The following is a 14,493-nucleotide window of genomic DNA, read 5'->3' on the forward strand; positions in this document are numbered from 1 at the left end:
GGAGGTATGTGGAGAACTAGCCCAATGCCAAGTAGGGGTTAATTTTTTCTGACAGTTAGAACCCTCAGGGGCGGGCTTAGCCTGGGTATAAAACACCCCTCCCAGTGGGCAGTGAGTCAGAGTTAGAGTTAGAGTTGGAGTTAAGTGTGGGCAGGAGGAGTTAGTTAAGTGCGGGGAGTTAGAGTTGGAGTTGAAGTGTGAGTCAAGAGATAGAGCTGGGAGTTTAGAGTCTTAGGTGGATGTTAGCAGAGAGGATAAAGAGATTGTGAAACGCGTTGTTATTGATATTTAGTTAACTATTAGCGGTATTAGGCCGGTAACATTTAGAGGTATTAGGCCGGTATAGGACAACTGTTATAAGCTTATTGAACAACCTTTTATTTATCAGCAACCACAAGCTTTGTACGCAATAAACATCTTTTAGTTCACAATATCCTCGTCTGTGGTGAATGAAGTAAGCAGGATCCAGCTAGTAGTCTGAAGGGCTGCAGCTGGGGACTGTTTGTCGTTGGTGCAGCACTCATAGACCGTAAAACGTCCGGGGGTGGGCTGTACAGGGCGAAGGGCCCGCAAATAGTAAAGAGATCCAGGAGGCTCTTGTCAGTGCCCCTCTTGTTCAGACCTTAGAAGAACTAGTTCAAGGATCTAATTCCAGTTCATATTTGTCCTTTTACAAACCAAACTAGTTCACGTTCAGTTCATAGTTCAACCAAATGATCATCCTCCCCCCCCACCAGCATTCAGAATATTACATACCACTGTGCTGAAGTATAAAAGGAGGTGAGAAAACATCAAAACACACATACAGAATGGAACATAAATTGTTTAATTTATTTCCCCAACAATTATTATTTTTAAGCTTAAAGACATTCTATAAGGAGCAGAAAACACACGTAAGAGAGCAAACATGGAGATGAACTGGAAATCATTCAAAGTTCTCCAAAAGTTAATTCACGTTCAGTTCACCCAGCAGTTATGAGAACTTTCAGCTGTAGTCCAGAGTTTTTGGCATTAGTTCGCTGAACTTCATTAATCTGAAGTAGTTCACTTCAAGCTCTGGCGTAAGAGCCATAGCTCAGTGATTGAGCATTGGTTTTGTATGCATATGGCCCCATGTTCAAGCCCTGGCAACTCTGCCAGAGACCCTCTGCCCCAAATAAATCCTGGAAAGTTTCTGCCAGTCAGTGTAGAGAAATTGAGCTAGATAGACCCAGTGGTCTGACTGTACAAGCTACCTATGCTTCCTGAGTTCACTGCTCTTGCTGGGGTACAGGACCTTAGCAGGAGCCCAACCATCCCAACCCTTCACACTGGAGCTGCTCTCCAGTTCTAAATTCCTGCATTAAATTCTTTACTTTATTTAATGAAGAGAGTCCTTCACACACTAAGTGCTTTACACTTCCAACATAGCTGTTACTCAAAACTCCGTCATATCCCTCCCCTTTTAGGGTATCTCCGTTTTCACCCGAATATCTTTACCATCCGCTATCGCTGCTTTCAGAGCTTGTTGTGAAGGAAATCTGGTCTCGGTAACATCTCAGAACTGGGCTCGCCACTGGTCGGAGAGAGGGTGCCGCATTCTGTGAGCTCACTGTGTCTCACTCGGCATCCGGACTCCACCCGCCACTGCGTTCCTGGAGTCCTCCCTGCCTTGCTTGCGCCCATGCTCCCAGTGCTGCCACCACTTGCCGCACCCCAGAGACACCCTCTCTAGGGTATGGGGGGGACACCTGGAACCCTGTCCCCTCCTAATTCTCCTGCAAACTGCCGCGTCTGCAGCTTCACAATCGGAGCTACCAGATCATGCGTCCGAAGATGGCAGAGACCAAACCAGAGGTCCCCAATTACAAGATTCTATGAAAAGGCACTTGACCACCTTCTAGTGATCAGGTCCCTGAGCTTCTCACATACCAGTCACAAGGAAGGACACAGCAAAGGAGATGCCCCCATCCCACCAGCCCCAGCTTAGTTCAGGTCTTATCAATCAGGTCCTACTGTGCATCAAAACATATTTATCTGTTTGATCTGGGCACCTGCAGTCTTTTTCCAGCTCCTTGGACTCGTCCGTGCAGTAGAAGAATCGCCCTTTGAAAAGCTGCACCGCTATGACTGCAAAGATGAACATGAAGAGCATGTAGACAATGAGGATGTTGAGGACATTCTTCAGAGAATTCACCACGCAGTCAAAGACTGCCTGCATATAAGAGGGGGGGGGGATTCAGAAACAGAATCCATGATGAAGTATAAATCAAAGCAATTTACAGCCATAAAAAACATAAAACCATACAATAAAAACCATTAAAGATGGACAGCAATTAGCCATTTTGGAAAGATGTATTCTTAATTGCCTGCATCAGCCTGGTGGAATAGAAAAGTTTTCAGCAGGTGTTTAAAAGTTGGTAGAGAAGTCGGCAGAGTATTCTTATAAAGCCACATTGGCTTGGATCCTGTGCTAGCCCTCTGCAAAGGGAAAAGCTCCTTCTGTCTGTGAAGTGGGATTCGGTGGATATGAAGATATATGGCACAGGTGATTGCAGAGGCAATCCAGGGATAAGGAATAGCAAGGGACTGGCGGCAGGGGGCAAGGGGAACAAATCAGCAGAGAGAGAGGGAGCAGCAGCAGCAACAGGAGAGGCCAAGATAATCATGAATGGATATGAAGAACAGAGATAGGCAACTCTATCAGTTTTCATTTCTCTTCATTTCTCATTTTACCTATCTTAAGAGCAGCTCCTCATCAGCTTTCCAGGAAAAAAAAAGGCTTCATGAAAATTCATCAGCATTTTAGTGTGGGTTCCCCCCCCCCCCCCACACACACAGTAGGCACATTTTTGTATACCAGTCTGCTCAGCATTTACATTTTCCCATAACCTGTTCGCTTTTGTATGTTCCTTCACTAATATGTGCATTTTCATGCATACTTTCCACTAATATTTTGTCCACATTATTTCCCCTATTTTTTGTCTGCATGATTTAGCTGAAGAACTGCACCGCAAAATTTGAACAATTTTGAAGAGTGTGCTTCGGTCCTTGTATTGTTTTGGAAAATGGCAAAGTAAGGTCAGTTTGCCTTGTTGAAATGTGAACCAAATCAAATCCCACCCCCCACCCCCACATGCATATTCAGAAATGAGATTATGCACTACCTCATCTGCCAAGGCAGATGGGTTGAGGATTACATCCTACCTTCAGCTTTGGCAAACGTTTGATGGTCTTCAGAGGCCGAAGGACTCTCAAAACTCTCAGGGACTTGATGGTGTTTATATCTTTGCCTTTGTTCCCTCTGCAAAGCAAGAGCAAACAAGAGACAAATGAAGACCGTTGATTCTTGCAAGATTCAGGCAAAAGCCTGGAAAATCCTCACCCCCAGGCTTGACACTGCTGCAAACCTAACCAGGTCCACTCAGAAGTGAGTCCTACTGTATGAAATGGGACTTAATTGTGTGTAAGTGGGCTTTGAAGCCCAACAGTGCAATCCTAACTGTGTCTCCTCAGGCATACATCCTGTTGAATCCAATGGGACTTACCTGCAGGCAAGTGGGGTTAGATTGCAGACTAAACCCTCCCCTCCCCCCCCCGAACTTGGCTCAAGCTCCTTTGGTGTGGCATAACAACATAGCAAAATGCAGGTAAACCTTCTTTTCTGCAAGGTTGAAAAAGAAGCAGAGGGCACAACATATGAGGATATGGTTATGGGAGCTCCTGCTGGGGACTTCTGCCCCAACCGCCCCCAATATATTCCAGCCTTATATTTGAATTTTCAGCTTTTTTTTTTCATTACCCCTACCCCAGAAAGTCCCTACGATACAGAAACTCCGAGGAAATACATGCAACTAGACATTCCACCCATTTGCTCCCACCCCTAATCTTTCAGCCAATGAATGCAAAGGCACTGGGATGATTGACAAGTACTTAGGCAATAACTACCTAAAAATAATTTGAGATTAAATTTTATTATATTAAAATTAATCCAATGAATCGGATCACTTTAATTTAAGAAGCATACCTCTTATATTGAGATGTTTGCTTTTTCATATAGATTAAAAATCCCCCTATTTATGCCCACCGTCTCACACTCCAGGCTCTTAAAATGTGCAACAGCCTATGTTTGTCAACCATGCCCAGGCATTTGATGAAGACCCTTTCACAAAATGTAGGGGAGGAGGAAAATCTATTTTCAAAGGGAAGGAGTCAGCAGAATTGTTATCCATGTCACCATCAGAGCAGGACTTCAGGGCAGACACCCATGGCCACCATCAGCAGGATGAGCAGGAGGGTGCACGAACTCAGCAGTTTGCATTGTTAAGTTACACACATTACCATCTGTAGAGTGGTGGAGGTGTAGGACCATTAAACCCTGAGTCTAAAATTACCCATCTGCACCACTGCCTACGATTCTTAATGGTGGCGGTGGAATCAGATACAACCTTTCCCTTTCAATTGGGGTGGGGAATCTTTTTGGCCCAGTGTGCCAGATCTTCATCTCCCCCCACCCCATAGGACAACTTGGGTAGGTGGGCAAGGACCACCCACCTATCAGTCAACTAGCATTATAATGAGATGCCTACCTGTGAGGAGGTTGTGACCAATCAGGACTGAACTCCACATGCATCATCTGATGCGTCAGAGGTTCAGTCTCACTTTCTGCAGGGATCAGCATTGTAAGCACCCAATCCAGCCATGTTTCTACATGTCAGGTGTAGGACAGATGGGCATGGTCTTTGGAAAACAGCCTTGCAGGCCAAATCAGCTCACAGGCTGGAGGTTCTCCACCCCCACTGCTTTAAATATATTACCCCTCACAGGGGGAACCTTTTGGTGACGTACAGCTACCCTGAAGGATACATCACAAGGAAATGCCTCTCTAGACCAGGGAACATGTTGCCACCTAGATGTTCTGGGACTCCATTATTCCTATTGACCATGCTGGTTAAGACTAGCAAGAGTTGGTCCAACAAAACTTGAAGGCTCATAAGTGTCTCATCCCTGCTCTAGGCAAACACAGAGAGAAAGAAGATCATGATGGTGAACCAAAGAAGAGCGCATGTCACTCAGTCTGGAAGACTCCATTGGTTTGCTTGCTTTTCCATCTCATGGGCCCTCCCTAGTTTCCTTTAAAGACGGCATGCCACTCAAACCATGCCAAGCCATGTAATATATGCACACATATTACATGCCTGTAGTGATAAGCGGTGGTAGCCTCTGAACTGTTCATGCACATGTGTGGGTTTTGAGAGGTGGTGGTGGTGGTAATGGTGGAGTTATAGCCAACAGAGGTTGGTGGCATTTCTTTCTTCTCACACGTGCAAAGTTGTTCGTTTTTAAGAGAAAGGTGCTCTTTGTCTCCATATCAGCATCTGGAATGGGAGGGGAAAGGTCCCCACTCCTAAAGTAGTGAGACAGGTCAATCTGCTTGGGAAAAGTAAATAAAGGTATTCAGAAGGGCTCTTTGTTAAGAAGCGGTGGAGGTAAGAATGGGAGACTCTGTCAAGTTTGGTTTCTCTCAGCTTCACGTTTTTCCAATCTAGGTCAGTTCTCTACATTTCAACATGTATGCTTTTTTTTTAAGTCGTTCAGAAAATTAATCAGTATTTTAGTGAGCATTTATCTGTATGCAATTCTTCCTAATATGCATGTTTTTACAAAGTAGTTTCTCCTGAGACAGTGCATTTTTGCACATCATATGCACACTTTACCCTGTTGTGTGAAATTTTGTACACATTACCTAGCTGGAGATCTGCACTGCAAAGTTCTGCAAAGTTCTAATTTTGAAGGCTGACTGTTTCACTTTGTGTATCGTTCTGTAAATTGTGAATTAGGTTGTTTGGGGTTTAAATGGTCTCTCACCATAATTTCTAATCTGAAGGTAGGCTTCAGCTGCAGCTAAGTCTAGAGTGAATTTCTTAACTGGCAAAAAGCCAGTTTGCTTGTTGTCATTTTTTGATGAAGTACAGTCAATTCATTCTCCAGGCAGACAGAGGAGACCAGCTGGTTTGGCCTCTTAAAAGGAGGCGATTCCATCCAGGGCAGGTGTGGGACATCTCTGGTTCTCCAGATGTTCCTGAACCCCAACTCCCACCACCCCTGGCCATTACTGGGGCTGATGGGTGTCACAGTTGAGCAACACGTGGAGGGCCAAAGGTCCCCCACACCTTGTCTAGGGATATCCACACCCAGGAGTTAAATAGAAAACAGACTTATCTGTAGCAAATTATAATACACACTCCTATACAAAACCTCATATACAAAACTTCTTTTGTTTCAATGGAGGGAGGCAAGATAAAATGGCCCACATTAAAATCAGAGTTAAAAAACCTTGGTGAACAGGAAGGTCTCTACCTTATGCTGAAAAATAAACTGCACAAATCAGGTAGGAGGTGAGGCTCTCTGGGGAGGATGTACCCTCCCTCTCTTCACCTGAGTCTCTTCTTTTGACTTCCATATTGCTTAATGAGATTGCTGTATTGTATGTTTTGTGAATGTTTGTATTTGAATGGATTTTAATGCTTGAGTCTACCTGTGAACTGCTTAGAAGCTTATTTTGACATTAAGTGGTGTACAAATTAAATAGCAGTACTGTTAATAACAACAGCAAAGGAGCCATTATCTGAAAAGCTCTAGGCTTGGTGACCATGTACCTCACTTCACTTAGCAGAGACCCCTGGATCACAGCCTCTAAAGAGGGCCTTCGGGGTGTGTGTGTGTGTGTGTGTGTGTGTGTGTGATATTTCAGGTAACTTTTTATGACTCCAAAGATTAAAGCCAGCTATTTAGGTTGGTTTGTATGTTAAAGCTAGCACTGGGAAAGATCCTGGGAGCCACTGTGGCAAGTAAAGCATTTGCATAATACAATTGGCATAATGTCCAGGCCCAATTAACAATCCAATTTTGGCCCTGCTACCAATTCCAGGCTTGATTTTAAAGGCACTGAAGTCATTGAAGTGGGAGGCTCCCAGAACAGCTAAGCTCTGGGGCAGCACAGAGGGCATGGCTGCAATATCATAAACCCAGCTGAAAGCTAACATGGGCAAAACATGAGCCCATTAGCTGAGGAAAGGCAATGTCACCAGATACTGAGGAAAAATGACAGGCAGTGATGGAATCAGCATGACACAGATTGCCGGGAGGGTGTGGCTGTGTGAATGTGCAGGCAATCAACAAGCTGGCAAGGGACAACAGTAATGCATTACCCCATGAAACTCCTACAGAGAAGATCCCAGCGAGAAGAAGAGAAAGAAAGAGCAGAGTGTCAGTGGTGGGGAAGAAACACACATCTATGCAACAACTCCAAAGCAATGACACAGAAGGTAACACCAAGGAAATTGGACCTCCACCCTCTCCATTTTCACAAAGCAAACGGGAAAGTGAAACAACCATGTGCTTGCATAGCTGGCCAAAGACATATTTTCAGTTTAGTGGCATGGATGGAAAGTCCTTTTCAGTCAAAGGGCCTTCCAGATCACCCAGCTCCCATTATTCCTGACCTCCCATCCGCTCTGACCATGGGCCATACTGACTGGGGTGGATGGGAGTTTGTGTCCAACATGGACTGCCAGGCCCCAAGTTGGACTTTGGGCTGGGGAGCCCCAGATGCAAATGTCTCTTCAGGCTGTGAAATTTATCAGGTGATTTTGAGCCAATCATTTTTTAACAGCCTAACTTACCTCCCAAGGTTGCTTTGCAGCTAAAGGGGAGATATCCCCAACCACATACACTACCTTGAGCACCTTTGAGGAAGGTTGGGTTAAACAAAATGTCAGCAATAATAATTCTATGCACTGATTGTAGGTTTTATGTTAGCAGGTATCCCACTGGAGTTAGCCTCTCCTCTCGTTTCCTCACCCATCCATTGCAGCTCATCACTTCTGGTTCAAGCCACGGAACAGCAGGCAAAGCATAAACTATATGAGAGCGAGGGAGCTTTGGTTTTCACTGTTAACAACAATTTCTGTCAAGTTTCTTATTTTTCTAATCGTAGTTTTAGTTCCACATAAGTTCGCTTTTCTTTTCTTTTCAAGTCCTCATGAAAATTCGCCACCATTTTAGTATGCATTTCTTTTTGAAGGATACCTTTTCGCAAGTGGCTTTGCAAAATATACGCATTTCTACAAGCAATTGCCCCTATTGCTAGGGTGCAGAACCTTCAGCCCTCCAGATGTTGCAGGACTACAATTCCCATCAGCCCTAGCAAGCACAACCAATGGCCAGGGATAATAGGAGGGTGTAGTTCAGCAACATATAGCAGGTCAAGGGTTCCCCATGTGCACCCTATTACCACCCATTTCCCACTAATACATTGCTATGCAAACTTTACCCTGACATGAGCGTTTTCAAACACTAAATTCAGAGAAGTATGCATTTTGAAGAGTGGCTGTGTTTTGATTCATATGAGAAGTGTGAATTGGGTAGGGTCATCTTGAAATCTGAACTGCACTGAATATCTCTTCCACCCCTAGTCAGGAAATCAGCTCTACCCACCTTCGCACATACACACAGGTTGCAATGCACTTATATGAAGGTAGATAATTATGCTCAAAGCTTGCTATACTCCATAGATTCAGATATCTGAACAGCTGGGATTTGCCCATTTCCTTACTTTTTCATGCTTTCCTGGTCAGTGGTAGCCACTTTTGGGCAAAAATCATGCAGGCAGGGAGGGAGAAAGCAAGATGGGAAAAATTAAGAGAGCAGGAGAGATGGGACAAATCAGTTTTTCTTTTGTCTCTCTTTTGCTGGTTGGCTGCAGCCATTTCAGGAAGAAACCATGGAGAGATGGGGTGGAGAGATTGGACAAATCCGGATCAGATTAAGTTCCCATAGGAATCAACTGAAATCAGGAATTTGTTATGTGAACACTCGCCTAAGGAACAGTTTCCAGGAGTTGCATTGCATTTGTAAAGTGGGACCTGTGTGTACAAGCCATCAAAGAAGAAAGCTTGATTTCTGGGATACAGACACTTGAATATGGAGAAATAATTTCCTTTCCATAATACAATTACAAATGCAAGCAGGCAGACCTGGAGTCTTGGGACCAACCTAGACGTTATGTCATGTATGCAGTTAAGCTATTGCATGAGCAGCTTTCAAAATGGAAACTGCCATCACAAAAGCCTGATATGGATCAGGCACCTGGTAAATGGTAGCAGGAAGGACAAAAGTCCCCTCTGTGTTGGGGTCCCAATCCCTATTGGGGGCTGTATACATATTTGCATTTTTGGGAGATAAAATCTATTAGCTCCAATGGGAACTTTAACCCAATGTAAACAACAGGCATGCCCTCCCCCATCCCAATACAGATCAGGACCACAGCAGGAGACAAAGGCCCCAACTCTCCATGGTGAGATTCCCACCCAGAATGGGTCCCCAACACCTGCAGATTTAATGGTAAGCACCACTGAACATCATTTCTTCTTAGCAAAAAGGCATTGATTTGTATGGTAAGGTTGCTCAATTTGATGCTGTTAACAGACTGTCAAGATGACATTCTCCTCTATTTTCATCATTGCAGATGAAGTATTGATCAGCATTTGGAAAATCTTTACTCTGAAATCTCTATAGCGCTGAAAGTATATTACTAGATAGGAGTATAATTGCTACAATATTACTAGTAGCGGTATAATCACAAATCCCACAAAAGTGTTTTCTTGTAGTCCAGACTGGAGAAAACAGAATGCAGTGCACTTGAACACCAAGTATCTGTCATCGATCTATTAAGACACAAACACAGAATGGAGTGGGATGGGGAAAGACAGAGGTGAGCATCCTTGGCTGCTCTTGATTCTGACAAAGGCAACGGTGAGACTAAGGAGGAGGAGGAAGAAACTGACAAGCACTACCGCCCCCTCGGCCACTTGTAAATAAGAAAGCAGACTGAGGTTGGCTTTTGCCCTGGTGTAGTAACCAGTTGAGTCAGGTTAACTTTCCACTTTTCTTCAGCTGCCATTCCAGCTATCTTGATATGAGGTAGGAAGCAGGAAATGCGTAACACTTTGCAAGAACAAAACTGTAAATAATAAATTTTACTGGCTGCCACGTACCTCCCCTCTCTTTCTCCTGCATGGCAGAGTGGACAACTTTGGAATCTTTCCTTTTTATTTTATTGAACCACAGCATTCCATTTTGTCCAAACGGAGGTTTAACACTAAGACTGGTTCGTTTCACCACAAACCATGGGTCAAGAAGCTGGCTTGTTTAAATGAACCATGGTTAGCATGAACCATGATCTCTGGTTTGATGGAAACGAGACACTGTGGTTAACTAAAACTGAAAGCTTCTGAAGTCCTCCTCTTAGCATTGTGGGAGGAGAAGAGAGGAAGTTATATATACATCAAGAACATGTCATACTAAGACTGCAGCACCCAGCATGTCTGATCACATCATCATCATTCAGAGCCAGTATGGTGAAGTGATCTGAGTGTCAGACTAAGACTTGGGGAAACCAAGGTTCAAATCCCCCTTCACACATGAAGCTCACCTCAGGCAAGGCATAATCTCTCAATGTAATCTACCTCACAGGGTTAGTGTGTGGATAAAATAGGGAGAGGGAGAAACATGCAAGGCACCTTGAGTTCCTTGGAAGAAAAGCAGGATATAAATATTTTAATTAATAAATACAGGTACTGTATACATAAATCCCATCCCATACTGGATGAAGCTAACAGGAGCTGAAATTCAGAAGGATGGCCACATTCTCTCCCCCCCCCCACACACACACACGCAAGGGCACAATTTACAGAGTCAGGGAGGTCAAGGAATTATTACCTTCTTCACTAGTGTTTTGTGGGCAACTGATATGAAAATAGCAGGCAGGAGACACGTATGCTTGGGTAAGAAACCCACCGAATTGCAGATGAACAGCTCCAGGGTCTTGTCCTGTTTTTGTGTGTGTTGGGCCCCTTTAAATTTGATTTATTCATATATATTTTTAGGGGGAGGGAATTAGAAGGGATCCGCATTCATCCCCTGTGGAGTTACGAGCAGCTATTCAGTGGTAGTGCCTGTATGCTAGGGCTTCCCATATGTCTGGACATTACCGGGATTTGAAAGGTGATTTTTTAAAAATAATAATTTTAATTAGTTTTACATAAATTTATACATTATAACTTTAACCATTTCAAAACATAAAAATTAAAAGGTTCTTTCGATCCATTGGACCTCCTCCCCACCCATCAAAGGTGGAATTGATGTCTGGGGTGGGCAGATGACTTCCGAAAAGCTCAACAATTTGGGGGGTGTCCTGGTATTTACTTTATGAAATATGGCAACCCTACTATGCAGAGCAATGGAAGTGCCTTGCTGAGCAGAGTAGGTTGAGAGTGATTGAGGAACAGGATCAGCCTTGCCAGTGCTAACCCAAAGTTACCCCATTACTGACATCTGGAGGGACACTCTCGCACTATTGCAAAGTGGAAGCAGGATAATGCGCCCCACCTGACCCGTGGGAACATTTCTGATATTAAAAGTTTTAGCAGGATGTGACAGGCATATGCACTGTTTGGAAACAAAACAGTTTATTTGTCCACAAACCTTTGTCGGCACAAAGAGTATTAAAAGGGGGGCCCCAATCAAATGCCCCATGTCGTTCTGAGTGCACAATAATGGGACACCAGGAATCACCCAACTTATATCACAACACTCCCAGTTTTCAAAGGTAGCATGCAGGGCTGTCTTCACCCAGGGATGCAAGGGGTGCAGGGCACCTGGGCGTTGAATTCTGGGGGGAGCCTGGCGCCCGCTGCTGAAGCCTCCTAAGCTCTTAACTATCTACCTGTTATGAAATAATAAATAACAAAATACATATATGCCTAGGTATTACCGAAATGTATACCTACACCCTTGTGCAAATTAATTGAAACAAAGCACGTTTTCTATCTTACTTGTAATCCTGTACTCCAAACAAACCCGAAAAGTCAGTTGATCATTATGGTGTCGGAAGCCTGCAGCCAATAGAAGGAATGATGCGCTCGCCACAATATATTGAGGTTCTACGAAAGAGAGTTATTCCAGAGCTGGAAAAGAGGTAGCCTGGTGGTACTGGGATATTGCAGCAGGACCTAGCCCCCTGTCACACATCGAAAGTGGTGAAGAAATTCATTACAGAGCAGCAAATACAGGTACTTGATTGGCCAGGGAATTCCCCGGATGTAAATCCCATTGAGAATTTGTAGGCTATATGCAAAAGTCGCCTCCATGCTGTAGACTGTACGACTATGCCAAAGCTCATTCAGGTGCTGATTCAAGTGTGGTACAGGGATCCGAAAATCAACAGTGACTGTTCAAAACTAGTAGACTCCATGCCAAACCGTGTTCAGGTGCTGCTTAAAAATAGTGGAAGTCATAACTGTTACTAATGTATGTATGTGTGAGTTTTGCACATGTATATGTGAGTTTTTGTACAATAAACTACTAAATTCATTGTTTGTTTCAATTAACTTGCACAAGGGTGTACTGCTTCACTAAAGGACTTTCAACTTTGTTCACTCATTTACCAAAGACACGCCGCACCAGCAGCGGCGCTTGTCATTCCCAATGGTGGCACTTGTTAGACAAGTCAACGATGGTGCTTGTCATTCTCAGTGGCACCGTGCACACAAAATTAACTCTTACAAAATATTGTATTGAGCTGCTATGAGGCTGCGGGGTCAGTGGCACCTTTGACATGACTGATCTCACGCTGCCTGCCTGCCGGCTGCATGCAAGCCATGCGAGATCAGTCATGTCAAAGGTGTCGCTGACCCTGAGTGAAAAATTGAAAATTGCATTTTAATTCCATCACTTACAGTTTGAATTCTTTTAGAGAAAGCGTTAAAAATAATAATGCTTTTTTCACTAATTGCCGGCATTTTCTCTAACTACTTAGTGCTCTACTACACATGTGCTGCAGCCCACGATTTTAGTTTTCCATTTCCGCAAAAACGTGCCCAGAGCATGCACACACTATGAATTCCGCGAGCTGCATTTTTCCTTCATTTTACGATGAATGCTAAAGTTAATTTGGGGGCTAAACTAAATTTGGCAGCGCTGGGTGGATCTTTGCACCCCGGCGGCACATATGCTAAATACGGCCCTGGTAGCATGGAATAATTTTAACACCCACCCCACCCACCTCCATGGCTATATGGCACTGTTTTCGGTGGCCTACTTCATATTTGATGTTTAGAATATTTTCAGGTACATTTGCCAAGACTGTTTATGAAAGTCTTAAGTTTTAAGACAATCCAATGCTGCAATAGCAATCGCTATACATTAAAAGCAGTATCATACCACTTTAAACAGTCATGGCTTCCCCCAAAGAATCCTGGGAACTGTAACTTGTTAAGGGGGCTAAAAGCAGTTTTACTTCCCTGAGTAAAACTTAATTGGATGCAGTCCATGACTCTAGAGTCTGCACATGTTTGGGGTCACCAAACCGAAATGGGAATTGCTTAACTTAACCACCCCAAAAAATAAGCTGTCACACTCATTGACATTTTCAGTTCAGTGTTACCCTGCTTCTTGATCCAGTAAACCCACAAAGTCCATAAGCGAAAACTACTTACGAAAAGGCGAAAGCTACCAGAGCCCCACTGACCACAATAAAATCCAGGATGTTCCAGAGGTCACGAAAATAGGCACCGGGATGAAGTATCAGGCCCAAGTCAATCATCTTCAGAGAAGAAAGCAAAGCAGAGCACAGCACAGCATGAGATATTCAAAGGTACAACAGATTGTGTGTGGCATGCAGAGATGGATAGAAAAAAGACACAGGCAGATATGGGGGATGGCCTTCCAGATCTTGCTGGACTACAACTTCCATAATCCTTGACCACTAACCATGTGGGCTGTTGGCTGATGGGAACTGGAATCTAGAGGGCCACAAGTTCTCCATCCCTGGACTAGAGAGTCACAAGCAAGATGTGCAATAAAATGAGTGGAAAATGCTCATTTTCATAAAAACATAAAAAGAACCCTGCAGCTGGATCAGGTCAATGGCCCATCTTATCCATCATCCTTTGCTCACAGTGACCAACTTGGTGCTCACAAGCAAGAGATGAGAGCAACAGCACTCTGCCCACCTGCGATTCTCTGCAACTGGTATTCAGTTGCACTGAACGTGGGAGAACGTGGCTATCATTGCTAGCAGTCATTGTTGCCTTATTCCACATTGCATTTCAGTCTCTCCCCCCCAAACAATCAAGTCCATGTCCAGTGAAAACTGGCCATTTATTTTGTACAAAGGCTATTACTTACAAACAATACAAATCTGTTAGGAGTATTAGCACATATGAGGAGTGGGGGACCTTTTTCAGCCTAGGGTGGCATTCCCTTCTGGGTGGGGCCAGAAGCAAAAGTGGGCAGAACAACACGTGTTAATTTTACCATTGTGTAACAGGTTAGTTTCTACACGCACTCACACACCCTTCTCTGTGCTCTGTAAGGACAAGCAAGAGGCACCATCAGTTCAAGGGAACATTTCATCCAGGCAAAACCACTCTAGCACCATGCATAGCAGGG

At 44.0% G+C, this 14,493-nt stretch overlaps 1 protein-coding gene across 11 annotated transcripts in view; it reads right to left on the minus strand.

Moving 5' to 3' along the window:
- Positions 1-14,493, minus strand: part of CACNA1B (calcium voltage-gated channel subunit alpha1 B) — a 307,712-nt gene that overhangs the window by 65,163 nt on the left and 228,056 nt on the right. For 6 of the 11 annotated variants that reach the window (XM_033137255.1, XM_033137253.1, XM_033137257.1 and 3 more), the window contains 4 exons: positions 13,539-13,645; positions 7,191-7,202; positions 3,187-3,283; positions 2,034-2,194 (listed from right to left, as the gene is read on the minus strand). In XM_033137255.1, coding sequence (XP_032993146.1) covers positions 2,034-2,194; positions 3,187-3,283; positions 7,191-7,202; positions 13,539-13,645 — 377 coding nt within the window. The remainder of the gene's footprint in view (positions 1-2,033; positions 2,195-3,186; positions 3,284-7,190; positions 7,203-13,538; positions 13,646-14,493) is intronic. The other 5 variants (XM_033137256.1, XM_033137254.1, XM_033137250.1 and 2 more) reach the window with 1 other exon arrangement.

The sequence above is a fragment of the Lacerta agilis genome, chromosome Z (assembly GCF_009819535.1).
Source record: "Lacerta agilis isolate rLacAgi1 chromosome Z, rLacAgi1.pri, whole genome shotgun sequence".
Taxonomy (NCBI): Eukaryota; Metazoa; Chordata; class Lepidosauria; order Squamata; family Lacertidae; genus Lacerta; species Lacerta agilis.